Below are 26,981 nucleotides of genomic sequence, written 5' to 3'. Positions count from 1 at the left end.
GACACCAATTAGATCAATTAATCTAATATGACTTGCTCATGTCGGTTCACTCTCGACTTGATTGAGGAGGTTTTGATTTAGGTCTCAATTGGGTTTGCTACATCACATGTAAACCTATCTACCCGACTCGCATTCACATCTCATGCAAACGGTACATCACAGGCAGTTATAATCGCAGCATCAAATAAAGTTAAACTTTAAATAGGTGATGATCATGGATTCTAATTAGGTCGTATTACAAGCACATGCACATCAATCGATCAAGTGGTCTTCAACTCTTGAATTGGTTCTAAGCCACCTTGATTCGATCCTTGATCAACTCTTGATCCCATCGCCATCAACCGCTTAGATCACCTTTCATCTCATGCCTTTGCTTCAGCTTGATCGTTGATGTACATCACATCACAGAAATACAACCAGATGTAAAATAAAAATAAAAATAAATTACATCTCCTTTTAGGAGGCACGCAGGCCTCTCAAAACATCAAATAAGATGCATGCAAGCATCTGAAAAATTACATGACATCGCAGATCACATCGCAGGTCATTACATTTGATACCAAAAGGGTTTGAATCCTATGATCATCACCGTATGCAACAATTATAATTTTCAGATCTGAAAACTAACTGATTATATCATGACATAGGTCGCTGATCATGCTAATCATGATTCTAAACTTTGTAATCCCATTAACAATGCAATTAGAATCATCTTTTTATCACATAAAAATCAGCATGTAAAAAATCAGCACCCCTGAAAAATCTGCATGCAGAATTTTTCAGCATGAATGATCATTCAATTTTCAGATCTAATATGCCTTTAGATATTTAATTCTTACCTTAATCTACGAACCCTAGGCTCTGATACCACTGTTGGAAACCCGCCCATGCCGCTGATATTTCAAAAATTAAATCAGATGGCAGCGGAAGAGGCATGTGCGGGATCGACGTTCATCACATGAACGTTGTTTCGAGACCTTTCGTAATTAGGTAAGAATTAAAACTTTTAAAACTATTAGGAAGATCAAATCTTCACCTTGCGCGGGTAGATGATCACCGCAAATCTGAATTCGTGGTTTTGGAAGAGGGTTCGCTTGAAGCCGTTCAAACGTCCGGCCTCTACGGGTATCCACACGAAGCAGGAACCGATCCAAGCTTTCTATCTCACCGGGGTGCTAGCTCCCTTGCAGAGATAGCTTTGATGGCTGATCTCCTCTCTTTCAATCAACCCTTGATTGTGCTTGAGTGGAGGAGGAAGAAGAAGGGATCTTGAAGAAGAACAAGAAGGCTAGATGCAACCTTTGCTTTCCCTTGCTTCGAATCCCAAACGAAGGAGGAAGAAGAGGACCGCCAAGAGATCTTTCTTGCTCCCTTGCTTTCGGTTGAAGACCAAGGAGGAAGAGGAGGAGGCCACGGCTGCAAGGAGAGGGATGGATTCATCTAGGGTGCCGGCCCTAGCCTCCTTTTAAAGGGAGTGGAGCTCCTAACATTTAGGAGCTCCATGACAACTTACCTAAGAGGGGGCGCCGGCCCCCTCTCTTCATGTCGCCCTAGCCATGTGGAGAGGGGCTGATGCCCCTCTTACTTGGTTAACCTAATCCTCTTCCAAAGAGGATTAGGTGCCTCTCTCATGGTTTAATCCTAATCTAATTAGGATTCGCCAAATTGGGTTCAATCTATGCTAGTCCTAATCCAATTAGGACTTGAATGAACCATGACTCAATTGAACTCTTCAATCCTAATCCAATTAGGAGTCATGTTGATTCATTAGATTAATAATTAATTTAGACTTAAGGAATCCTAATCCAATTAGGATGTATTTAATTTTAGTCCTAATCCAATTAGGACTCTATTTGAATCCGAAGTCCTAATCTAATTAGGATTTCTAGGAATCCTACTCCAAGTAGGAATTCTATTTTAATTCAAAATTCCTAATCTCATTAGGATTGTAGGAATCCTATTCCAAGTAGGAATCCCAGTCCTACTCCAACTAGGATTCCCAGTCCTAATCCAATTAGGACTCTAGGAATCCTACCCGAAGTAGGATTTGTGTTTAAGTCCAATTGATTAATTCCCTTTGTTCCTTCTTCAACCGAATATCAATCGAATTGATTTCTTGTGATTCCTAATCACGATTTCAACCATCGGATCGGTCAATACTTCTATTGTGTGTGACCCCATAGGTTCTATTCTGACTGGTAGTGAGATATATTGTGATCTCTATCTCAATATCATTGAAAACTCCTTTCAATGGGTTGGAACGATTCCAACTCTACTCATTAGGGTTTATCGATCATCAAGATAATCCCTATGAGTCCCACCATCCACCAGTGACACCTAGCAGCATGTAGTGGCTACCCAGCAGAATGGAATGATGAACCTCTAGGTGCAGTTAACGTGTGATACAGTCCTACTATCGTGGATCCCTACAGGACGGAGGTCATGGACAACTCGTCAAACCCCATCGTCTGTCATATGTCAAGATTTATTCGACTTGAGTTCGATAGTGGAAAACTTCTTTTCCACTTTATATTACCGCCCTGGCCAAGGTCTTAGAACTCAGTCTAACAAATCACATAGGATCACTCCTCTTCTATCAAGGTCGATAGATTCCTTATAGGTGCATACCCTACTCCTACAGTGAGCCTACTGCAGCCAATCTCCACTGCATGGACCCATATGGCTAGAGACCATGTATGTGTGCAGTCAAACTACAATAACCTCACTGTGAGTAGCCGAAGCACCGCAGGTCAAAGGACCAGTCACACTACTGCAACATCAAGCAAGTCACTGACGAGTGGATAGACATCCAAGTGACTTCTTGTCTTGGTCACGCTCAGTACCCTTGTTCTCTAACAAGCACCTGCACTATCACTTCAGTGTCCCTACACTGTGGACTCAAGTCTCGTCCATCCAGAAGGAAAGTGATCTGTGCACTGATCGGATCGATCACCGTCCTCGTGATGATCCATTGATCAGGAGCATTTAGAAATTAATCACCAATGATACATGGCTCAAATTCTCAACTCTTGAGAATATGTATCATCATCTTATTAATTTCTTGGACGATTCATAGACACATAAACAATATGAATGAAAAGATGCCTTTTATTTATTCAATAATAAATAGTCAAGTACAAAATTATGTCCCTAGAATCAACAATGTGTCAGCCAAATTGGCTTCTAGGGTATACATCTAACAGTATCACTCCTTTTCTTCAATAATTGACTTTATTCTTTGTATCATTAGAGTGCCACATGGATGGAGTGCGCTCAAGAAAAAGAAGATAACCCCTATATCACCATAAAATTAAAATGCACTTTGAATCTATTCCTTCCTGTCTGTACAATAGCACGTCTTTATGATTTTGAATCTAGTATATTCTCTGTATTTCTAAATGTTTATTTGTATATAAATTTGGTATGGTTGATGATTTGAATTTTATAGTTATATAGCATACTTTATACGTTATTACACGAAACTTCCATCCATTTTGCGTCCACTTGATGCACCGGTAAAAAAGCTCCAAAGTATTTAACTTTTTGTTTGCGTGCATTCTAGTTATTGTCAGCAGGGTGGATCCTCAAATTAAACTTTCTATCATTTATTTGTATTAATAGGATTAGGGCTTCAATCCTACTAGCTAATTTTTTTTTCCTTTGTTGATACATGATACTCTTGCTGTTGACACACATGCATACACATAGACAATAGTATATGGCATGGTATGCCGTATCGGCCTGAATTGGGCCGAATTTGGGCCGGTACGAGGCGTACCATACTATCTCGGTTCGGTACCGGTACCCAGTATGGGCTTGGTATGCCTAAAAAATTTCGTACTGTACTGATATTGTGCTAGTGTCGCACTGGTACGAAGTCCGATACCAAGATGGTGGACTTTGGTATATGGGCTAGAATTCTATTGATGTAATTTGGGTCTGAATCCTATAACTGCAAGTTATATTTCAGCCATTCAATATGGGGTCCGCACAGTTGATCTTGACAACATCCAAAATGCCTAGAAATCAGAAGTTGAATGTTAGGAGGTTTCTTACCTTTGGATCAAGTGGTCATTAAATGATTGGTACTGGTTGTGCTATGTTAAAATTATACATGATGGGCTATTCAAAACATGTATGGATGGAAATTCTTGGATTGTTACAAACCAACATTATATCAATTAATTTACCTTACATAAAAAGAAGTTCATTTTTATTTCCATCCAATTGTTTAAATAATAAATTCCAGAAGAAAACTAATTTATGTTTTTTAAGTATTTTAAATGTTGTAGAACATGATCCCTAATTTTCAATCTAAATTTTAATGGTCCGTCATGTAATTGACAGTATTTAGGCTCAATTTTTCATGAAGATTTCTAGCTTGATTCCTCTCTCTCTCTCTCTCTCTCTCTCCAGCCCCCGCGCACATCCACCCACACACACCCACATACCCCTCTGTAGACACAACACACACATGTTGGAACCCGCATAAATATAAGCACATACATATGAATACGTATGAACTCATACATATATGTACATTAAATTCATACAAAAACATATGTTGATAAATGCATACACATATATGCACATGCACATATTCTTAAATATTATATCCAAGGTTCGCCGGACCGACCGTACCGACCGTACCGACGTATCGGTGAGCACCCGTACCGGTACGGTACGGGTTCGGTACCAGTTGAGACGTGCTTGTCCGTGGCCCCGCGCACGCGCGGACGTAAAAAAAAAAAAAAAAAAAAACAAAAAAAAAGGTTCAACATACCTTGATTATATCGTTGTGTATTTATATATAAAAACAACATTTATGAAATCATTTTTCATGTTTACAAATATATGCAAATACTCACATACGTGTATATATACAGAATATCCATAAATATATATATATATATATTAAGCATATATATTTATATATATGCATGTATATTTGGATATATGGCTATATACAGGTTCGCTTTAATGTTCATGAGACATGATTTTCAATTAAATCAAAATTTCTCTATTTGTTTTTTCCATAATTTTTTTCTTCTTAAGTTTATACCAAGTAAATAAAAATCATGATTATATGGCTTTCTGAAGACATATGATTGTTACTTGTGATATTTGTTATTTCTTGGATTGTTTTGAGAATTTTCTTACTTTGTTCTATTCATTGATTTTCTCTTAATCTTTTCTTAAGTCTCTTACTTTCACTTTGGATTTTTGAGCTTTCTTGAATTCCTCCTGAACTTTTGCCAAATTTGGATATTTGCAATCTCAAATCCCATACCTTTCTAGGTTATGAGCCATGTAATTATGCCCTAGCGAAGAATTGCATGCTATCTAAATCAAAGATCCACGCTATTCATCATATTCAACAACCCTTAAAATCATACTTTTAAGCACTGGTTGGCACAACATGGTACGACATGACATGTATGATGCCAGTTCCTTATTGGCATGTAACAGTGGCACGGTATTGGCCAAGATTTGGAGTCGTGGTATCGGACACCATACTGGTGTCTATGTGGTGCATACCTAAATATTGGCACTTGGTACATGCGGCATTCAAGTCTCGGCACCCAATATGAAACTGTATGCTCCGTACTTGGCAGTACTGTTGGGGATAGCAAACCATGCTATTTGCAATTTACTGGCATGGTACTAGGCCAATGTGTAACAGGCACTTGCACATCTTAGCGCGACACAGCAAGGCCTAGTATGTAGCATGCTAGTGCCGTTCCTGTATCCTACCAGCATGCGATATTTCACTCCTTGCTTACATTTGAAGTAGAACTCAGCTTGCTACAATATTTTTAGTCCATCATTCAGACGAATTACCTATGACCATCAATTGGAGCGATATGTAATTGTAGGCCAACTACATATGATGCTATGTTGTTTTATTTTCTAAGAAGCCAGATAAGCCTTTGTAATTTTCTTCTTTCCTTGAGCCTTTCAACAATGTAAGTGCTATAATTGAGCCATATCCTCATTATGTTCTTCAAATGCTTTTTGTTTTTTGAATCCTAGTTTTGTAATGGTACTCTTAAACATTTTACTTTCTACATTTTACTTTTCTTTCCATTTTTCTAGATTAGATATCAATTTTTGTTGCATACTTGATGTTATCCAAATTCATTTTTTTATGGTTATATTATGCCATGATTTTCATCATGCAACTTTGAATGTAATATTTGACTATATAGTGCTTCTTTATGATCAGTGAAGGGGATGCAATTGGTGATGGAGTTGGAGCAAGATTTGAAAGTTGCAAATGTCATCTGCATGGTAAGGTTATCATAATGTTCTTAGCAGAGAATTACATTCTGAATAAGTGTTTACATATAATCATTAAATACATTCTTAAAAACCTTCTTTGATCTTTCTAATACTTCAATTCTCATTCTGTTTTCCCCCAATGTAATCCCTATGGTCGAACTTGTAGAATGGGAGAAGACATATAGCCTCGTCAATGCAAGAGGTCTCAAGGGATCTTGTTGTGAACTCGCATTCGAAAAAGAAACAAGCTTTATTGGTAACTATATTATCAGACTTCAGATTGCTTTTTTTGGTACTATGTTTCTTAGATAGCATAGAAGATTCCAACCATATGCTTGTTAATTCTATGTAGGGTGCTTTGCAAAGTATCATGTCCATTCCTCATTTGCAACATTCTGCCCAATTGTTTACTACACATCCATCTTGACATTCCCATTCCTGTCATATTTATCTTCTTGGGTCCTCTATATTGCCCATCATTCCGAGCCATAGAACATTGTGGCTATAATTTCTAATACCACCACATTTATTTTACAAGCAATTTTGATGCCATTAATACCCACCAAGCATTTAAAAGAGAACCAAACAGAATGTTACCTGTCCCTTTGGCCTAAACCATCCCCCCCCCAAACCAAAAAAAAAGAACCACGTACTGGTATTTTTCTTTCCTTCTTAAACATTCTCTGTATTTAATCTTCTCTTGTATGGATGGGAATAGATGTTTCAGCTGTTCTTGATTGCAGTTGTCTCCAGCTGAATTTCATTTTCAATTGGGGCTTAGCGTTCACGGGTAGCCTGTTTGATTTGTATTTTTTGCAGCATCAGATGACACTGAAGGATTGTGATTTGCCTGCTACCAAATCCTGTTATGTTTAAGTGATGTGGTAACACAGATTAAATCCTTACACCAAAAGAATATCAAATCCATCTTTTGGTAAATTTTGATGATCATAGTTAAGTGGCTTGTCTTGAATACAGCTAAATGGGTATATACAATGTATCTAATATCATTTTTAGTTTATGATGCATTCATAGTCATGTTTTTCTGAAGGTAGGGTATATGCACATGTCTAATTTGATAGTTGAGACACTCGATATACTAACTGTGTTATTGTATATCATTTATGATAAATATGAAAGCATCCATCGACTTGAGTATTAGCAAGGACACTCCACTAGTTATTTGACTAGGATATCTCAAATATTTGTAATCCATTTAATGTATGTGGCATGTTTTTTTTTAATAGGTGCACATGCATGCATGAAACATGGTATGCTGTACCAGTCGGTACCGGTCGATACTGGGCATACTGTACCGGTACTGGTGGGTATCGGTACCGGTATGCCAATGTCGGTACGCCTATCTAGTGCGGCATCAGTACATGGTCCGGTACCAGTACGGTGAACCTTGCGTGAAAGCATGCATATCAACATATGCCAAACTGGTATTGGGAGTGATATCGGCCGGTTGGCGACCGGTTCATTACGGTACAGCCTTGGAGCGTATCGAAACAGGGAGAGGGAGGAGATGGAGGGAGAGGGAGAAGGGGGAGAGGAATCAGGAGAGGGAGGGAGGGAGGGAGGGGGAGAGAGATCTGCCGGATCTGTCAATGGGGAGCTTTGAGAGCTCCGGATTTGGCGACGAAGACCCTGAGAGAGAGGAGGAGAGGGGGAGTGAGAGACTCGCCGGAACCTTCTTCGAATTGAGATGATGGCTTGGGTAGAACAAGGGTTTCACATCGAAGAGGGGGGTTCATCGAGAGAGAGAGAGAGAGAGAGAGAGAGAGAGAGAGAGAGAGAGAGAGAGAGAGAGCCTTGAAGGCTTTTGAATCGTTGAACCTAGGGAGGGTTATTAAGCGAACTGAGCGAGAGTGCTGAAACATTTTTACTTGGCATTGGTTCGGTTCCGGTTCGGTATAGGCCAAACCATCTGGTTCATGTCGGTTCTAGTGATTGCATATACTTTTGTATATGCAAGAACATACACATGCATGTGTGCATTTGTATGCCCGTGTTTTTATGACTCACATATTGCCTTATATCTTGTTCCCTCCATGAACTAGCATTGTTATCCTTTCTCCGTGTGTATTTCCAATCCCCCCCTGTCGCAGGTTGCAAGTGTTTTGCTTTTGAAGTGCCTGTAGTACTACTTCTATGCAATTTTTCTCAAGGCCTTTTGGCTTTCCATCTAATTATGCTATCTTCTCATAACAAACATCAAACACCTTCCTCTACGACATCACTATTGTTTATCCATATTCCATATTATTTTCTCAAATCTTTATAATTTATATGGTTATGTATGTCATGTGCTCTAGTTAAAGATTATAAATCATCTACTGACATGAGGGTCTGCAGCTTATGCTTTAAAGTTGACGGTGATCAAATATAAGATGTGACCTGATCTCTGGTTAATATTTCAAGGTATATGAATAAGTATTAAGTATATCCTTGGGCATAATGCAGGACATGCTTCCAATTCTTACAGAACTTCGTCATGCATTAGACATGCAAATGGAACTTGAAGCACTAGTTGAGAATGGAAATTACTTTGTGGTATATTTTAATATATTTCTTTCTATGTTGGTTATAATTAAGTTTTTTAGATGCTTCTTGCAATGGAACAAGTTTTTGGGACAATTGTTTTTTCATGCTCTTTGTGGCTTGCTCGCCTCTTATGACAGGCATTTCAGTTATTACCAGAGTACTTGCAAGTTTTGGAGAACTATTCAGAACTTTCTGCTATTCAAGAAATGGGATGTGGTGTTGAGGTCAGTTTTTTGCTTCATTAGAGGAATTCATCGCCAGATGATTGCTAGTACTTAAGGAATCTCTGTGCTTTTCCTATATGCACAATTAAATCTTCATTTCCTGTATTTTAAATTGGGAGAAACTAAATCTGGTATTACTTTCTTCATTTGTATATTTTTTTTATACTAATTCCATCTTTGTTTTCCTATTGCTAGGACTTACAATTGTAATAGTTTGTGTTATTAATCTTGCTATACCTGCAGGCTTGGTTAGCAAGGACAATTCAGAAGCTGGATTCACACTTACTAGGAGTTTGCCAGATGTTCAAGGAGGAAAGCTACATAACTGTCAGTATTCCTATCTGTTGGCAAAGAAACTCACCATTCTTTTGTTTAAATGGATACTGTGTCTAAAGTCTTGAGGTTGTTCTTTATTCTATGATACATATAAGATAGTACCACTCTTACATTTCATCACATATTTATCTTATTTTGTGTAAAGCTGAACAAATTATTTTCCTTACACTTCATCTTGCAGGGCATTTGATTGATATTATTGTTTTTTACCAGTAAATTGTTGTATTATATATTTATATTTCAATAAATGAAAGTGCAAAATAGGATGTGTTTTTCCCAATAGTGAAGTTTATTTGAGGATAGACATTGCAGCAATGGAGAAGGAATGTGCAGAACTTTTTTAATGAATTTTAGAATAATGGATTTCCCAAATTTAGGTTGTTCTTCTAACTGAAAATTCTATATGAATACATACAAAATGACTCATAAATAAATCTTACTTGGTATTGGCAACCTTAAGCTAAGGATTGGCTCCAATTTCCTACAACTTTTATATGATTTTTGAAAAAGGATATGCAATTGCATGACAATTTTGGCGATGATTATATGACAACTTGGCTTTAATTAGATTTCTTTTGCTGTCCTATATTAGTTCAAATAATCTTCAACATCAACTCAATAGTTTGGTGCAGGGTTGGTGTCAAGAGCCTTCCATTGAGAGATTTGGCAATTTACCTGTTCCTTTACGACATTTGTCTAAAATGAAGGCTGCACTTTAAAAATTTGTTTTGTTTTTTACAAAATCACATTCACTCTAATGATCTATACTTTTGCTTTACAGTGTCCTCTAAGAAGTATCACACTGCCCCTATGAGTAGGGCTGGCAAGAAGTCTACTGTTATTGAACAAATATAGTTATCTAATTCAGTCAAAATCATTTACATATATACTTTTGCCTATCTAGTGCAAGATTGCCTGTTTCCAATGATTACTTCTTGCCCCTCCCCACCCCCACTTTTCACCACAGTCATCCTTAGATCTCCCAAACATCACCTACCTATTCTTTTTTGACATTATGTGATAGACACATCACTTAAATTACATTTAGTGACTCTTTTTAACCTGCTTCATCTTGTAGTTAGGGCTTTTCATGACCATATTTTTTGATTGTATGAATTGATGTGATGTGCTTAAATAGGAATAGTTAACTGTTGTTTTTACTTTTTTAGTAATGCATAAGATGTAATGAGATACTCCATGGTCTACTATGCCGGTACCGGGCACTGTGCCGGTTGTCCGGCGGCACGAATCGGTATGGGCTGTGCCGGGCTCGTACCGAGAGAGAAAACCAGCCGGAGCTGAAGAAGGAGAAGAGAAAGAGAGCGAGTGGGGGACGGAGGGAGGAGCGGCCGTGGATGCCTGCGGAGGGTCGGCGGAGGCTGCGGGCGTCCGCGGCCACTCTCCTCCCTCCTCCGCTCGCTTTTTGTTTCTCTTCTTCTCTGGCTCTGACAACGAACTGTTTTCAAAGCCAGAATCGTACTGGTAAGCCACCAGTACGGCTCGAAACGGGCGGAACCGTCCAGTTTGAGACGGTTCCGCATTTCTTGAGATACTCTGATATTTCAGATTGGTAAATTTGAGAAGCACTCTTTTAGATTTTCGATATATACATCTGTATGCAGTGCGTAATGCCTGCTTTATGTATATGACATTTGAGATAGTATGTGTTCAATGAGTTCATATAAAGACACATTCCTATGTTTTAGGAGAGTAAATAACATATTATGTTTGTTATTAGTGGTTTAGGAACTGTAATGGATCGTTGTACCAATGCATACTGCCTCATAGCGGCATATCGTACCACATTGGATTGAATCGAGACTTGGTGGGGGGGGGGGGGGGGGGTATTGACTCTCCATACACCGAACTGACCTCCATACTTGGCATACTGACATTGTACCAACATAGTACTGATATGGGTCTGGTATCGAGACGACAAACATGATTTACTTTCCAAAGCATATTGATAAGACACTATCTTACCTTTCTTTGGCATTTTTTTAAAGTGTACAGAACCATATGTATATGCTTGAATTTGAATGTTTACATGTGAAATCATTGAGTACTATCACATACTCTAAATATATAGATTAATATCTTTTCATTGATATAAACGTATAATAAAAAACAAGATTCTCTAAAAAAATATGACCAGAATATTGCATCGCGTCATTGCTTCTAGCTGTGGACAATATTCTGATGCATATTGTGATGCATTGTGTTTGACAAGAAAAAAAAGATATGTAACATCATGGTCGGCGGAACCGTCCCGAACTATCCAGCTTGGGGCGTCCCAAGCCGTATCAACGGCGGACCGGGATGGTTCCGGCAACGACAATGAGACCGGTGACGAAGGAGGAGATGGAGAAGGAAAAAGAGGAAAAGAGAAAGAGAGCGAGGGAGGGAGAGGGAAAGGAAGAGAGAGAAAGGTGGAGGTCGGGGAGCCGCGGAATAGGGGCTCCGCCTCCTCTGCGGCTGCTCCCTGGCCTCCCCCTCCGCCACGCGGTGGCTCCTCAGCCTCCACCTCCTCCGCACGGCGGCTCTCCGGCCCTCCGCTGGCTCTTCGCCGGCTTCCCTCGGCCTCTCTCTTCTCTCTCTTTTCCTCTCTTCTGTTTTTCCTCTCCCCCGCCTCTTCTACTGTGTCGGTACAAGCCCGGTACGGCATGGCGAGGCCCGTACCGACCCGTGCCGCTGGGCAACCGGTCTGGGGCTCGGTACCAGCACAACAGACACTGCATAACATGCTTACCATGTGCATCAACTAAACCATTTAATGCACAAAATAAGTTTATAATAATATGAATAATTTGCTACAAGAAGAACCAGGGATTTTTTTTTGTTCAGGCATGTAAGTCATTGTAACTGCCTGTTAGTTTAAAAATTCTTCCTGTGTTGTAATGTGTTAGGACTATTTAAATGATGCAGTTTGCATACTTGAGTTATATTTCCAGTTGATGCCATCTTCTCTTAGTCTGACTGATAGGATTGGTGGTGGTTGTTGATCCCCAAGGACACTCAATTATGCAGACACCAAAGGGGGAGCTTCACTGGATAGAGGCAATATTAATATATTTGCATGAATTCTTACCTGTAAATCTTGTATTTGAAATTCTTATAGAGTCCAATTAAATTACTATGACCATGGTTGTAATCTAGTTTTGCTTCATGATATCTTTCAAAATCACAGTATTTGCAAGTTTGTAAATATTGAAACAAATACATCTTTTCTGACCTATGGATCCGGACATGTCAATCATCTGTGATAATTTTGCTCAATAATACATTGTGGTTTTTATGTGGGTCACTGTTACTATTCTTCAACATGACTATGATCTTTGTCTTTTGCTTGAACTTCCGAGCTTACTGAGTGTGAATTTTAGGGCTTGTTAATCAAGAGTTGAATTTCATTTCTGTTTTTGTTTGCAAGTCTTGAAAATATGTTTCCCTTTAGGCAGTTGATGCATATGCGTTAATGGGGGATGTTGCTGGGCTTGCTGAAAAAATACAGAGTTTCTATATGCAAGAAATTCTCTCTGGAACACATTCTGTACTGAAAGATTTGGTGCAAGAGGTAATTTGGTTTTGACTCTCAGTTCTGTTTTACAAGTTTTTCCCTCTCAGTTCTCTGATCAATTTCTGGGTGCTCCTTTTCTTGTATATAAGTATCAATATGATAGAAAATATGAGGCACTTAAACTAGGTATTCTTTTTTAGGATCTTAATCAAGCCTCAGATATTATTAGGGTATTATATATAGTCCCTGAGGATGCAGTTTTTGCCTCTTCTGAAGCTTAATGGGCTTTTGTAAATCAAGCTTAATGCTAAATTCTCAATTGTGATTTATTTCTTATATGGATTGTGATCATTAAATAGTAGTCTGCAGAGCTTGGTATTAGGAATCTGCAAAGCAATGTACTATGGCATTGCTATGTCAAATCACTTGATTATATTCTTGAAAATCACTCACTTTCCCAATTCCTTGAATTTATAAAGCTTCTTGTTTTCTTCCTATGGATTTAATGACTTGTTACGGTTATATTCTCTATTAGAAAAAGAACTGAATACTTGTTTTGTCAGCTGCTTGTTGCCATGCTTTATGTTTGACTCCTGTCTCTAGCATCTTGTTGTATCTTCATCTACAACATTTTTCCATACTTACTGTTTATTTATATTTGTTGTTCCCTTTCATAGTTGATGCATGCTAAACACTGAAGCGGGGTAGACAATCCTTGCATAGATTTCTTTTTTCCTTTTAATAAATGAAAGGGACATTACTAAAGGAATGGGAAGGAATGTTCTATTTCCTTATACATTTTTTCACATGCTTTGTATTTACTAGATTTATATGTTTGTTGTTCTTGTTCTGGGAGTTTTAATTGCATCCTTTATCCTCAACTGTCTCTACATGGTTTAATCGGTCGATGTGATTCATCTAAGTTTGAGGAAGTTTTTTGATCAGCTCTCAGCTTGATGTCAACCCTCTCGTTTCCAGATTCGTGCTAAGGCTACTCTAGATTTGAGTGGCCATCCATGAAACTCAAATCTGAATGCTAGTTCGTGGGTATGTAGATCTACCATATTAGTTATGCAATTTAAGCTCCCAAAACAAGGGAGCAAACCTTCTAAGTTCCCACAGATGTGGAAAGCATCTGTATTCCATACAAAAATGAGAACCCCATTTATTTGTGGGACAAAATCTATTAGCCAGATGGTGCGACACAATCTCCAAATGGCATGACCATACAAATGCAGACATCCCTTAAGACATTTGATTAGGGCAAGCACTGCATCTCTAATGTTACCATTAGATACATCAAGTGAATCTGCCTTTTTCTTTAGCAACCTGTCTAGGACAAATTGTTTCAAGTTGTCTTTTGCTGCACGTCCCAGCAATCTCAGGTTTTTTATTCCACTTAACATCACTTTGTTTTTCCTTGGTCCCCCTTTGACCTTTCATTAATGAACTTATTTTAATTTCTCCTCTTTTTACTGTTTTTGAACTATGAAGAGATCTCCCAACATTTCCATTTTTCAGATTTTTTCCCCACATAAATGCTTGCCATGGTGGTAAACATTCTACGAATTGTACAAAACATATAACACATTCAATACATTATATAATTCTATATATGCTCATAACTATCATTTCTTTTTTTGTGATCTTTTTGTTTGATGTGAGTTAATTTTAAAGCATATTTCTGGTCATGTTCATATTTCAATGCAACACCAATTAAATTGAATAGGATTTCTTGCTTGAAGTGCTAATGAAGCTTAATTTGGCAAAAATAAATTGCATTATCTTTTTCTTTGAGTAAATTACTTGAGACAAACACTTGGAAGACACTTCACAATGTTTGAACCAAGGAATGTTGTACCACCCAGAACTGTTCGGTTTGGGACGTACTGAACTGTACCGAGGGCGGACCGGCATGGCTCCGTCCCTTAGTGACAGAAATCTGGCAAGGGAGGGGGAGATGGAGAAGCAGAGAGAGGTAGAGAAAGAGAGAGGGAGGGAGAGAGGTCGAGAAAGGGAGGGAGAGAGGGCTTTCGAGCCCTTGTCCCTTATCCTCTATTAATGGTGGGCCAGATAAAATAGGGTCTCCACCCCTATTTTTTTTTTAAAATTTCTTAAGTCGGAAAATGGAGGACGAGGGCTCGAAAGCCCTCTCTCCCTATCACTCTCCTCCTCGTCCCTCTCCCTCTCTTTTCATCTCTTTCCTTCTCCTTCTCCCCCTCCCTCGCCGGCTCTAGCTTTGTTGGTATGGCCTGGAACGGAGCGGCATGGTACTGTACATACCTAATTGCCAGGCAACTGGTACAGTTCCTAGTATCGACACAGCATACCTTGGTTTGAGCCCAAAACCTCCTTAAGGAGAAGTGCAAACACTAAGCTATACCTAGTTCTTATTATCTGATGCAAAAATGTTCACAAGCTGTGCGGCTAACCAGTTATTATAAGACAGTTGCCTAAATTTCATATGCATTGTTAAATTTCATTGAATTGACAAATCTAACCATCAAATCATTCAACGTTATCAGATTCCAATTGTATGGCAACTTTATAACTGATATTTAGTATCTAGTAGAAGTTTTTCCAAGAAAAAGAATTGTGTTGTAATATATTAATCATTGAAGATATGAGTCGAACCGGCACAACATTTTTTTTTCAATGCTTTTTAGGTTTGATTTATTGGTAAATCATTTTTTTTCAACTTTTTCAATGATTTTAAGTATAATTTGATGTTTCCTGATATTTTTTGATGTTTGTATAATTCTGATATAACCTAAATGATGCAACTTGTTGTTTTACAATGATAAAAAAAATAATTAGTGAGATGTTGCATGTTACAAGAAGCAACATGAAATATCTTAAAATCAATTAATGAGATACAAAATATAAAATAATATAATCAATTACATATATTTAAAGTACAAAATACATATCGATATCTAAAATCTTGTCGAGTGGTGATGCCTCTCGTAGATATTCGGATCATTAACATAATCAGGAGGCACATCAACCCACCTCTCTAAACAAGCAGCGTCGTAGTCTTGTATGCTCATCCCATAAGGAACACACTCTGAGTTATAACCACTCTCGGATCTCTTATTGAAGCTCGGACTCTGAGAGGTATCCTCTGGTTGATAGTATGGTGTGGAGGGCCTCATTCGAATATGTTGACAGTAAAATCTGACATGTAAGATACTCTGGGTTGCGTAGGGTAGTAGCCACCAGAAGACGATGCCTCAAACGCACCATATCCCTATCCATATCCATATGGATCATAGGCTGCTTGTGGCTGCGGATAATAGAATTTAGTATACGATTTGAAATCTATAGCTGCAGCGTGTCCTCCTGAATGATCTCGAGGAGCTTGTCTTCAATATGCAATCGTATCCTTATGGGCCTTTCCAAATCATGCACCATGGTTCTTATCCTGTGTAGCATGTGTAAACTGGGACTCATCGGTGAATCGAAGACATCCTGCGGTTTTCTCATAAACGGTCGTCTTATGTTCTCTACTCCCTCAGCCAGCAGATCCATAACCACCAGAAATGTCATCGTTGCTCTTCTTGGTCTCTGAATCTGATTGAATTGACTCCACTCTCCATCGGGACTGCTAATGCCTTTTCTTTTTCTTTTTTGCTATGTTAAGTAGCTTCTTACTTACTCTATTCCCCTCTCTGCTTGGCTGCGTTGGGAGGATGGATGTCGCCCTTCTGACTGGGTTGACTGGGTAGCATGGTGGCCTCGTCTAAGCAACTCAAGATCATATCTCTAGAAGGATGCCTCAGATAAAAAGTCATGGGATGACCAGTTTCCTAATGACCTCGGTGGCTGTGACTAATCAGCTGGAAGGATATGTAGAATGTTGTGATCTGCCCATTGCCCTGCATTGACCCTAGCCTTGCTGGCTACAAAACTGATCGGTCATGAAGGCGATCTTGGCTCATCAAGCTCCGGCTCCTGCTGCTGGCCCACAAGTCATCCGATCTAGGATCAACCTCATCACCAACGAAAGCATTATGGATCGGATCTGTGTACTTTAGCTCCATTTCCTACTGAATGTACTTCAGCCTCAATCTCAGATTGTAGTGATTAATAAATATATATAAGGTCGTTGAGGCGCTTCTGTGTCAGATAGTTCCTCTGCTTGCTGTGGATGAGGGCGAAGGTGGACCATTTGCGCTCACAGCCACTCGAGGAGACCGTTTGGGAGAGGATTCGGATGGCTAGCTGTTTAAGAATTCTCGCAGACAAACTAAAATGAATCCATCATTCAGTTGCAAAAATATTGAAGAAAATTACATGTAAGTTAGTATCATATTATTAACCATCTAACATCAGATAATAGTTATCGTTGATATGTAATATATCTGTATTCATACTTTTTTACTTACGACAGTTGCCGAGACTCCAAAGTTGTCAATGCTCTCTTTAAATATTTTCGTATGTAAAAAAGAACTATATTGTAATATATTAATCATTGAAGATACGAGTTAACTCACGCATGTCACTTAAGTTAACTTATCTCTTCTAGACACAAAGTCACGACTTCTGGATCAGGCTCCATCTTATAAATTGCATTACGCAGAGCGACTAGAAGTTCGTCATCCATATTGATTCCAAGTACGGTATACTGGAACCTCAAATTTAGGTAGTAAGCTGCTGATAAAGTTCGTAATTATTTTAGTAAAATTGTATAAATATAGGAATCGTCTAATTTTTACTATTCTTGCTTATCTGCTAGATGCAAATCCATACCCATCTGGCAGTCCCACCGCTGCTCAATGATGTCGATGTACTCTTGGGCATGCGTCGAATCTGTCTATCTGATCTGATTCTTTGCCTTCTCCATCATATGATATAAGAAGCCCATCTGGGGATACCTTTTATTGTCCACGACCTGAAGCACTTCGTACAGTGCTTTTTGCTACCAAAAGCCTCCAGTATAGATGCAATACGACCACCGCCTCTACCTACACGACCTCCCTAACGGAGAAGGTCCTTCTGAACTTTGGATTTGCCCTACTAGTTGCAGAATCGGAGCCCGACTCGTAGTGTGAGCTGGATCTGCTCTGCTGATCGCAGACCAGAGCCCGACTTGTAGTGTGAGGGCCCAAATCGAGCCCTATGCTTGGCCACCTCATTCTGTTGCCACTGATCATCGAGGCTCGTCTGAATGTCAGTCTGGATCTGTGCCTCGTCATCTAGAGTGGACGTCTCCTCTGATTTCTTAAAGTGATAGGAAGGTGGCTCTACCGCTCGGTTGTCCAACCATGCCTTCTTTTTGGCAGCCCTTTAATTTGCTGCTCTGAAATCAGTAAAGTACTTTTTCATCAACTGCCGAACCTTCTATGAGAATTTTCGGCACATAGATACATCGGGATAACCACTGGCTAGGTACTGCTTCAATCTGGTTACTCCTTTTCTCTTGAACTCTATGTTGCACTAGTTGCACTTTCAGTGGTGCGGACTTGAGAGCATTTGTCCCTGATCCTAACCAAATCACGCCCTTGGTCTTTTTTCCTTGATGGTTCTATTCCTGCAGATTTATCAAGTATGTTAGTTTATCAATTATTCAAAATTAGCAAAATTTTGGTATAATTAAAAAAATATTTTCTACTTTAGAAAATGCATCTGACTTATCTAATATATAGTACTAATTTTTCATATTTTTTGATTTATTTATATATTTTTAATAATTTTTAATTTAAAAATATGTTTAAATATCATAAATTCAGAAAAATATATTTTTTACTTCATAAAATACTTCTGAAGTATGTAATACGTTCTACTAATTTTTCAGAATTTTTGGTATTAATTATATATTTTTGATTATTTTTAAATAAAAAATAATTTTTAAATATAAATATTAAAAAAATTAATTTGAGCTCATATCCATGTAGAACCCTATAATGGATCCTACATATATTTTTTTAGGCCAATAGACATGCATCAAAGGTTACTTATTTCTCAATTTTTTTTAATTTAGGCCTAGGCCGCTGTGTGCATGATCTCGTCAAAATTTGAATAAATGGACACAAAATTTAGCTGGAGAGTAGCTTCCATACCTCTAAATAAGCTGATGATTTTATAGTCTTTTTTTGAATTTTATTTTATTTTTTAAATTTTTAGTCCAAAAATATATTTTTTAATTTTAAAAATTATATATAATCCGTAAACTAAAAATTTTTGTGGGATTGTGTAGATCATCCATAGATCTACAACACATCATGAAATCATGCCAAAATAAAAATTTTTGGCATGATTTTCTCTTATTTTGCAAATTTCGAAGAATTTTTTTGGCTTTGAAAGAAAAGAGAAAATGAGATAAGAGAGGTAAAGCAAACCTTATTTTGGGTTGGATTCTTCTTGAATCGTCTTGAATCGTCGTGTTTTTGGCCTCGGAGGGGTGGGGAGGTTCGAAGAAGTATTGAACGAAAGCTTGAGAAGTTTCTTAGGCCTTTCCAACAGTTCTTCCATCATATAAAAGGAGAGGAAGAGACGGAGAATCAGTTCGGGACCAATTCCGACTGGTTTCAACCAGTTTGGGTTCGAATCCGAATCCCACTGGCGAATCGACCTAGTCATGCACCGGGTTGGCTCGTTACGGGCAATTCGGCCCTGTTCGACAGACATTGGGTGTTTCTAATATTTGGCTTTGATTATTTCCACAACCAATGGAAGGGAAGTGATGGACATTTTTTCATATTTTTTTGCATGATGTATGTAGATTGAAATTTCCAAAACTATGTTAGATGTTTTATTCTATACTTGGCATATGGAATATCTTTTCTTCAGCAAATATTGTGACTGAGTTCAAGAATAACACCACCATCCTTTATATAGCTTATCTTCATACTATATTTCTTAATTTTTTTAAATTCATTTCCAAAATCCATGAGGCTTATGCCCAAAGCATTGTTGTGGCGTAAACCTTGCCTTGTTGAGAGTATCAATGGCTCACCTTGTGTCTTTTCCGTATTAACCATTGGTTTGTGTATTCTGATGTTGTAAACTGAGTGGCTGGAGATTCATTCAGCTATAGTACCTGACATACTCTTGTAATATATCTGATATTGATAAACAACTTACAGCCAACTTCAAGATCTACCAAAACTGAGATCTAGCCAATCCCCAAATTGAACTTCATATGTCTGATGATCTATTCTGCATTTTGACCACCTGACTCTAGGTTGTTAAATTACATGATAAACATACTTTATCTAATATGTAAATTCTGCTGTAAGGTAATTGTTCTAAGCTTGATTTCTGTTTGAAAATTTTTGTGGGAATTTCATAGGTGAAAGAAACAACAAAAGAAGTCAATGCTTGAATGGACATTAATAATGCCTATAGTTGACACTTCACAGAGTTGAATGTTTCATTTTTATGGTTTTTATGCAGTTAATTCCTTTAGCAGGAAACAAGTTGTAAATGATGGCAACTTATTGTTTTCAATTAGTTGTAAATGACTTCAGTGACATATCAGACCTATATGGCCTGAGTTTTCCCCTCCATGTTGGGTGTAAAGGCCTAGCAATGCAAGAGCCTCTTGCAAATATTTGTCTTGTTGAGATGATAGAGCACCAGGATATTCATTGTTGACCTCAGGGAATAGCTGAATATATATTCATATAAAATTTTAGTTGCATTTATGTTGGTAAAACACTAGCATAAATTCTTTACTTGTTTGTGTTGTTAGCTTAACAATAACATTGTCATCACATTATAGAAAATCCAATTTGAAATTTAGCATTTATTAGAACATTAAACACCACCACTTTTCACAGTATCTAGCTGATGTATTAGTTTTCATGTATTTTTCAAATCTTCCTTTTGATCTTGTGTATCTTTCTCTCTTTCTTTCTTTCTTTCTTTTTTTTTCTCAATTCCCTGTTAGCCTTTTGATCTATTAGAATTGTTAATTGGTCCTTTCTTTTCCCTTCCTTTTTTGCTTGTAAAGCAGATTGCTCGTTTTCTTTTCTTAAAAATTTTCTAAATGACTGATTACCATGGCAGGAAATTGGAAATACAACGCAGAGAAGTAGGTGCGTCTTAAATACCCAATACTCTTCCCTTTTGGCATATAAGTATTAGAAGCATGCAAATTATGGAATAAGTTTAAGGTTTAGGTAATATACCTTTTCCACTGTTCATTTCTCTGTTACATTTGAGTTGTCTTCAGTATCTTTTTAAATTTCAATGTAAATAATCCTTGTAAACTTGAATCACTGATGATTAATATAATGCTGCTGAGTTTGTTGTTCCAAAAATTGAGCTGGCTGATTTTGGCAATAATCAAGCATGCGGGTTCATATCAACTTAAAACCTGAACTTTTTGCTTCTGTGATTGTCTGGATACTAATTTATTATAAGAATATCCCAGGTTCCAAGGCATAGGTTTGAAACATTAAATACTATATTGGTTTTTTCGTTGAAGATGTTGGATATGTGTTTGCATTTTGTATGCTTACATGATGTAACAATATTTTCTTTTTTAAATCCTTCATTTGACTTTGCATCAGGAGTCATCATGAGCTGATTGTATTATTCAGCCAGTATTTTGTGTACTGATTATTACTAGTTTAAGGCTTTGGTTATCTTTCCCTAATCTATATCATTTTGATTTATGTTGAATGACCTAATCTTGTGTCTCAAAGCGACAGTTTTGTTGCCTTCAACCCCAAAGTCACTTTACATAATTTTGGTTAATATTTTGTGGTTCTGAATTTATTCTTAAGTATTTAATGGACATCATTTTGGATTTCCTTTACAACTCTAAAAAGTAGAAGTATTTTGGAGTCAAACTTCATTTGTTTGTGCACAGTTCTAACAATTTTTTAATGTGCATCTCCTTTATTATTTTCGTCAATCTGGCCTTTGCTCGTCATTGAGAGCTTACTATTGGTAGAAGCATGGATGTAAGTACCAATTGTATTGCTCCATACTGGCTGTGTCAGATTGCAATGACAAGAAATGAATACCAGTACATTTCCCGTGTTGGTATTGTATAAAGATATGGTATTTCACCTCTATTATGTTGTGCTAGCACCAAGAGGCATATTGTGTTTGTATGCTACTATACCGTACTATTAAGTTATTAGTATGTGTACCAGTACCAATACCCTTGGGTAGAAGCTTTGATCCACATATTATTATTGATAAGTTATTAATTGAATATTTCTCCACATCTCACTTAAGGTTTCACACAAAGTTGTCAAAGGCTCAAGGCACACCATGGTGCCAAGACCTCTTGGAGCTATGCACAAGCTGCAGTGCAAGGTATGCACCTTGATGAAGTGAGGTGCAAAAATATCAAAATACATGTAAATAATAGTGAAACATGATTTCAAACACATTTAACAATGAATTATCCAAGGTCCGGCGTACCGGTCCGGCTCGGCGTACCGGTGGCCGGCCGGACCGGTACGGTACCGGCCGGGCTCCGCGAGCCAGACTTTTTTTTTTTAATGTTGTCTCTGTTGGATCTTAAATTAAGTGAAAATTGATGTTTTTTTATTACTTTTTTCATGATTTTTGATATTTTCATATTTAAATTTAGGGTTGAAATTTGAAACATATATGATGCATGATTGCATGTTATGTTTTCCTCCCGTTCCAAATGATAAAATCATACACATAAAATATCTTCAAATTAAGATACAATCATTTACATACATTTAAAGTACTCTAGGATATCTAAAATCGGGACGAGTGCCGATGGCTCTCGTAGATATCTGGATCATAAGTATAATCAGGAGGAGGCAAATCAACCCAATCAGAAGGAACGCGTGCCAGGTTATAAGAACTGTCGGATCTCTCGCTCACGCTCTGGCTCTGAGAGGTGTCCTCTGATTGTGTAGGGGCCCATCCAAATATGGCGGAAGCAAAATCCCATGCACCATATCCGTATTCGTCAGGCTGAGGCTGTGGATAATAGAATCCGTATCCGTATGTTGTCGGATCTGCAGTCGTATCCTGTCTTCCTGAACGACCTCGAGGAGCCCGTCTTCTATATCCAATAATATCCTCACGATCTCTATCAGGTGGTCGACCGTGGTCCGTATCCTGTGTAGCACCCATAAATTGGAACTCACCGGTGAAATAAAGACCACCCTCTGGCTGTCTCATGAGTACTGTTGCTGGGGGTCCAAACCGAGAACGATTGGCACAGCGGTGTGAATGGGGTTCCCTTGGAATTACTTCGGTTGCGCTCCGCCTTCCGCCGGGAGACCTGCAAGCAAGCCTCGCACCACCACCGGGGTAGTGGGGGCCCTCCGACGATCAAGTTAGGGGAGATCGAAGGAGAAGAAGAGGTAGCAGGTAAGATAATACTCTGGAAAATCTTGCTTCCCCTCCCCTTCCCCCCCAGCCGCATATATATCTGGCTGGGGGGTTTTTTTGGGGATTGGTCATCGTGTGGCACGATGGGGTTGCCACTGACATGGTCGTTACAGGGCGTCGTGGGGCAGCGCTGGGTACGGCCATGGCAGGGCGTAGTGGAGCTCCGCTTTGTACAGCTGTTACAGGGGATCGTGGGGCAGCGCCGGATACGGCCGTTGCAGGGAGTAGTGGAGCAGGGGGCCGCGGCGTGCCTCAGGGGAACAGTCTGTTGTTGTCAAGAGATTGCCGACTTGGGGTCGGATTGCTGGATCAAGGGGCAGCCGACTCGGGGTCGGGCTGCGGAGCCGAAGATATCCGACCCGAGGTCGGATTGCTGGATCAAGGGGCAGCCGTAGTCTTCCTGGGCGCGCGTGCCGGTCACGTGGGGCATGGTGGCTAAGTTCCTCCGTAACAGTAGCCCCCCACTTCCGAGCCTGGAACCAGGAGGGGAACGGGTGAAGGGAGTGATGCTTCGAGATTGCCGCCATCCCTCGGAAAGGCGCGCGCGCTCCGAGCTCCCCGCCTTCTTTATGGCGTATGGCGGTTGTCGCTGATCTGGCGGTCTGCGGATTTCGGCGGACATCCTTCCTTAATGGCGTCGATTCGCCTTTGGGGCGCGAACGATCCTTCGGTAGCCAGGCGTCCTCTGGCGTCACCGAGGCGTCACCCGCCTTTCTGCCTATTTAACCGGGGGCCCTCCCCCGTCCGCCTTTCTCTTCACAGGCATCCTCGAGTTTCTCCCTTGTGCTGCTGCCGTTGCCGTCGGACTGTTCGTTCGCTCCTCCTTTGACGCTCTCGGAGCCGTTCTTCCTTTCCTTCCGGTGAGTTGCCCCACTCTTCAATTTAGGGCTCTCCGTACTTTCTCCTTTCGTATTAGTGTACCCCAGTCGTTCCGGTCCCTTCTCCCCTCTTGACCCCGTCCTGACCGTAGATTCACTGGCCGTTAGGGATGGACGAAGTAAGAGCGGACCGCATTCAGTCGGAGCTGGTCCCCGAAGACCTAGATAGGTTCGTGGCCCGGTACCACCTTTCCGAAGCCTGCAACATTACGCTTCCGGGGCCTGAGGAGAGGATGTCCCATCCTCCTCCAGGAAAGGTCGCCATCAATGAGGACATCCTTCGGGCTGGGTTTCGCTTTCCCCTCTCGGACTTAGTCGTGCAGGTGCTTCGAGGTTTAAGAGTGGCGCCGACGCAACTGGTGCCGAACTCATGGCGTACCCTGACGGCCTTCCAGGTTCTCTGCCGCATGCACGAGGTTCCCGCCACCCTGAACGTCTTTTGGGAATGCTACGGCCTGAACGGCCACCCCCGGGACAGAGGGTGGTGGTGCTTTGCGGCGCGGCGAGGGTGCGGCCTCGTCAAGGAGGCTCCTTCCTCCATTCATGGCTGGAAGGAGCGTTTCTTTTTCATCGACGTAGATCCCTCTTGGGGAATCGGGACAACCTGGGAGACGCCGATGAAGTCCCCGATCGGCCTATCGAGGTTGTCGAGGGAGGAGTCCGATGGCGTCGCCGTCTTGAGGGGGTTGGTTGCCGAGGGCCGGCTCCCCCCGGTGGCTCGCCTTATTTCCGAGGATGCCTTGGTGAACGTCGGTCTGAGCTCGGTCCCCGCCGACCGTGAGCCCGCCACCACTTCTTCTTTTTAGCTCTTTTCTCCTCTTTCATTTCTTCTTTCCATCAGTTTCTCGGTTTCTAACCATCTCGTCTTTTTTGCAGAAATCGACGACGTCATGCAGTCGGATAAGGCAATGGCTGTTAGTAGGGCGTCCCTACTGGAAGCGGTCCGGAGGAAGAAACGGACTCCTCCGAGCGGGGTCCCACCGGCGAAGAAGCCCCGCCAGCAGGCGACTCCGACGCCGACAGACGGGTCCGGGCCCACCGATCAGGGGGACGCCGCGGGCTCGGACCGACAGTTGACGCCGCATCAGCCCTCCGGTGATGAGACTACCGTTTTTCTGGAGGTGTCATCCGGGCGCGCCCGAGACGGCCGGGTCGGACGCGGTCGGTCCCCAGCCCGGCCTTCGACTCGGTCGGCTTCGGATGATACGGGAAGGAGGGGCGCGCCGAGGCCCCGGCCGAGCGGGACCCTGTCGATTTCTGGCGCGGCCCCCGCCCCGAGCACGGTCGGCATGACTCTCCCCCAAGCGATGGGTAAGGGTAAGGCTGCAGAACCACCATCCGGCTCCGGGGCGAAGTCGGGGTCGGCCTTCACTTTCGCCGGCGCCCGAAACCTCGTCGAGACGGTGCTGCTGGAGGGGGACCGTAGGCAGGTCCGGCAGATGGGTATCCCTGAAGTTGGAGCTGCCAGCTGCGTCTGTCTCATGTCGGTGAGTGTTCTTTTGGTCGCTTTCGTCATTTATAGGCTCTATTGATCCCCGTCTGACGCTCTCATTTTTCCTACCTCTTAGCTCGCCCAATACATGATCCGCCTGGAGGAGAGCCACGAGGAACAGGCGAGGCTTCTGGCGAGGGCCGAGAGCCGATTGAAAGCTGTAGAGGAGGGAGGCCGGGCTGCGGCGGGGGAGACGACCAGGGACCTCGAGACGAGGCTCCAGGTGGCCGAAGAGCGGGCACTCGGCTTCGCCGCCCTCGAGAGGCAACTGTTGGAGGCTCAGGAGCAACTCAAGGTTGCCTCGGGTCTCGAAAGCGAGATCAGGAAGGCGGAGGAGCGGGCCGAAAAGCAGTCCCGAAAGGCTGCCGACTTCCGGGAGAGGTGGGAGAAGGCCCAGCAGTCGGCCGACAACGCCCGCAACCGAACCCGATCTCTTGAAGCCAAGCTGGCCGAATTGGAGTCGGCCTTTGAGGGGACTCGTGCGAGCAATCAGGAGCTTCATTCGCGCCTGGAGGAGGCTGAGGCTGCTCGCGTCGCTGCCGAGGCGAAGTACATGGAGGCTCGGGCCGATCTGCTGAGGGTCTGTCGTAACGGTTGATCAGTTAAGAGGGTGACAGAATGGGCCTGGAAATAGGGGCGGAGCCTCCTGGTCGCGGTCAGCAGCGCGAAGGCGATCTTTTCAGCCTTCGTATACCGCGTCTCGGCGTCCCGTAGGACCCGGCTGATGTAGTACACAGGCTTCTGGAGCTTTGCCTCTTCCCGAACCAGCACCGCACTGACCGCGGTTGGGGAGGCCGCCAGATAGAGGTAGAGCATCTCCCCTTCCTGCGGCTTGGATAGCAGGAGAGGAGACGCCAGGTATTCCTTGAGCTGGTCGAACGCTGCTTGACATTCGGCCGTCCAGAGGAAGTCTTTCGGGCGTTTTAACACCTTGAAGAATGGTTGGCAGCGTTCGGCCGATTTTGCCACAAATCGTCCGAGCGCGGCGACCCTTCCAGCGAGCTCCTGAACCTCCTTCACTTTGGTCGGAGGGGACATACCTTGGATAACCTTGATTTTGTCCGGGTTGGCTTCGATACCCCGCTGGTTGACAATGAAACCGAGGAACCTCCCGGCCGAACAGCCAAAGGCGCACTTCGCTGGGTTCAGCTTCATGCGAAACTTCCGCAAGGTGGTGAAAGTCTCCTCCAGATCCACGATGTGCTGGTCTGCCTGGCGGCTCTTCACCAGCATATCGTCCACGTACACCTCCATGTTCCGGCCGATTTGCTCTTTGAAGATTTTGTTGACAAGGCGCTGGTAAGTGGCGCCAGCGTTCTTCAGACCGAAGGGCATTACCTTGTAGCAGTACAGCCTCCGGTCCGTTATAA

General features: G+C 41.3%; 1 protein-coding gene across 1 annotated transcript in view; it reads left to right on the top strand.

The window, feature by feature from the left end:
- The window catches only part of LOC103719549 (syndetin-like), a 93,265-nt gene that overhangs the window by 22,612 nt on the left and 43,672 nt on the right, over positions 1-26,981 (top strand). The window contains 7 exon segments of the mRNA XM_039126810.1: positions 6,227-6,291; positions 6,449-6,538; positions 8,749-8,838; positions 8,967-9,053; positions 9,297-9,380; positions 12,841-12,960; positions 20,917-20,945. Coding sequence (XP_038982738.1) covers positions 6,227-6,291; positions 6,449-6,538; positions 8,749-8,838; positions 8,967-9,053; positions 9,297-9,380; positions 12,841-12,960; positions 20,917-20,945 — 565 coding nt within the window.

The sequence above is a fragment of the Phoenix dactylifera genome, chromosome 5 (genome assembly GCF_009389715.1).
Source record: "Phoenix dactylifera cultivar Barhee BC4 chromosome 5, palm_55x_up_171113_PBpolish2nd_filt_p, whole genome shotgun sequence".
Classification (NCBI taxonomy): domain Eukaryota; kingdom Viridiplantae; phylum Streptophyta; class Magnoliopsida; order Arecales; family Arecaceae; genus Phoenix; species Phoenix dactylifera.
The sequence above is the reverse complement of the archived record's forward strand: the minus strand, read 5'-3'. Positions and strand labels throughout refer to the sequence as shown.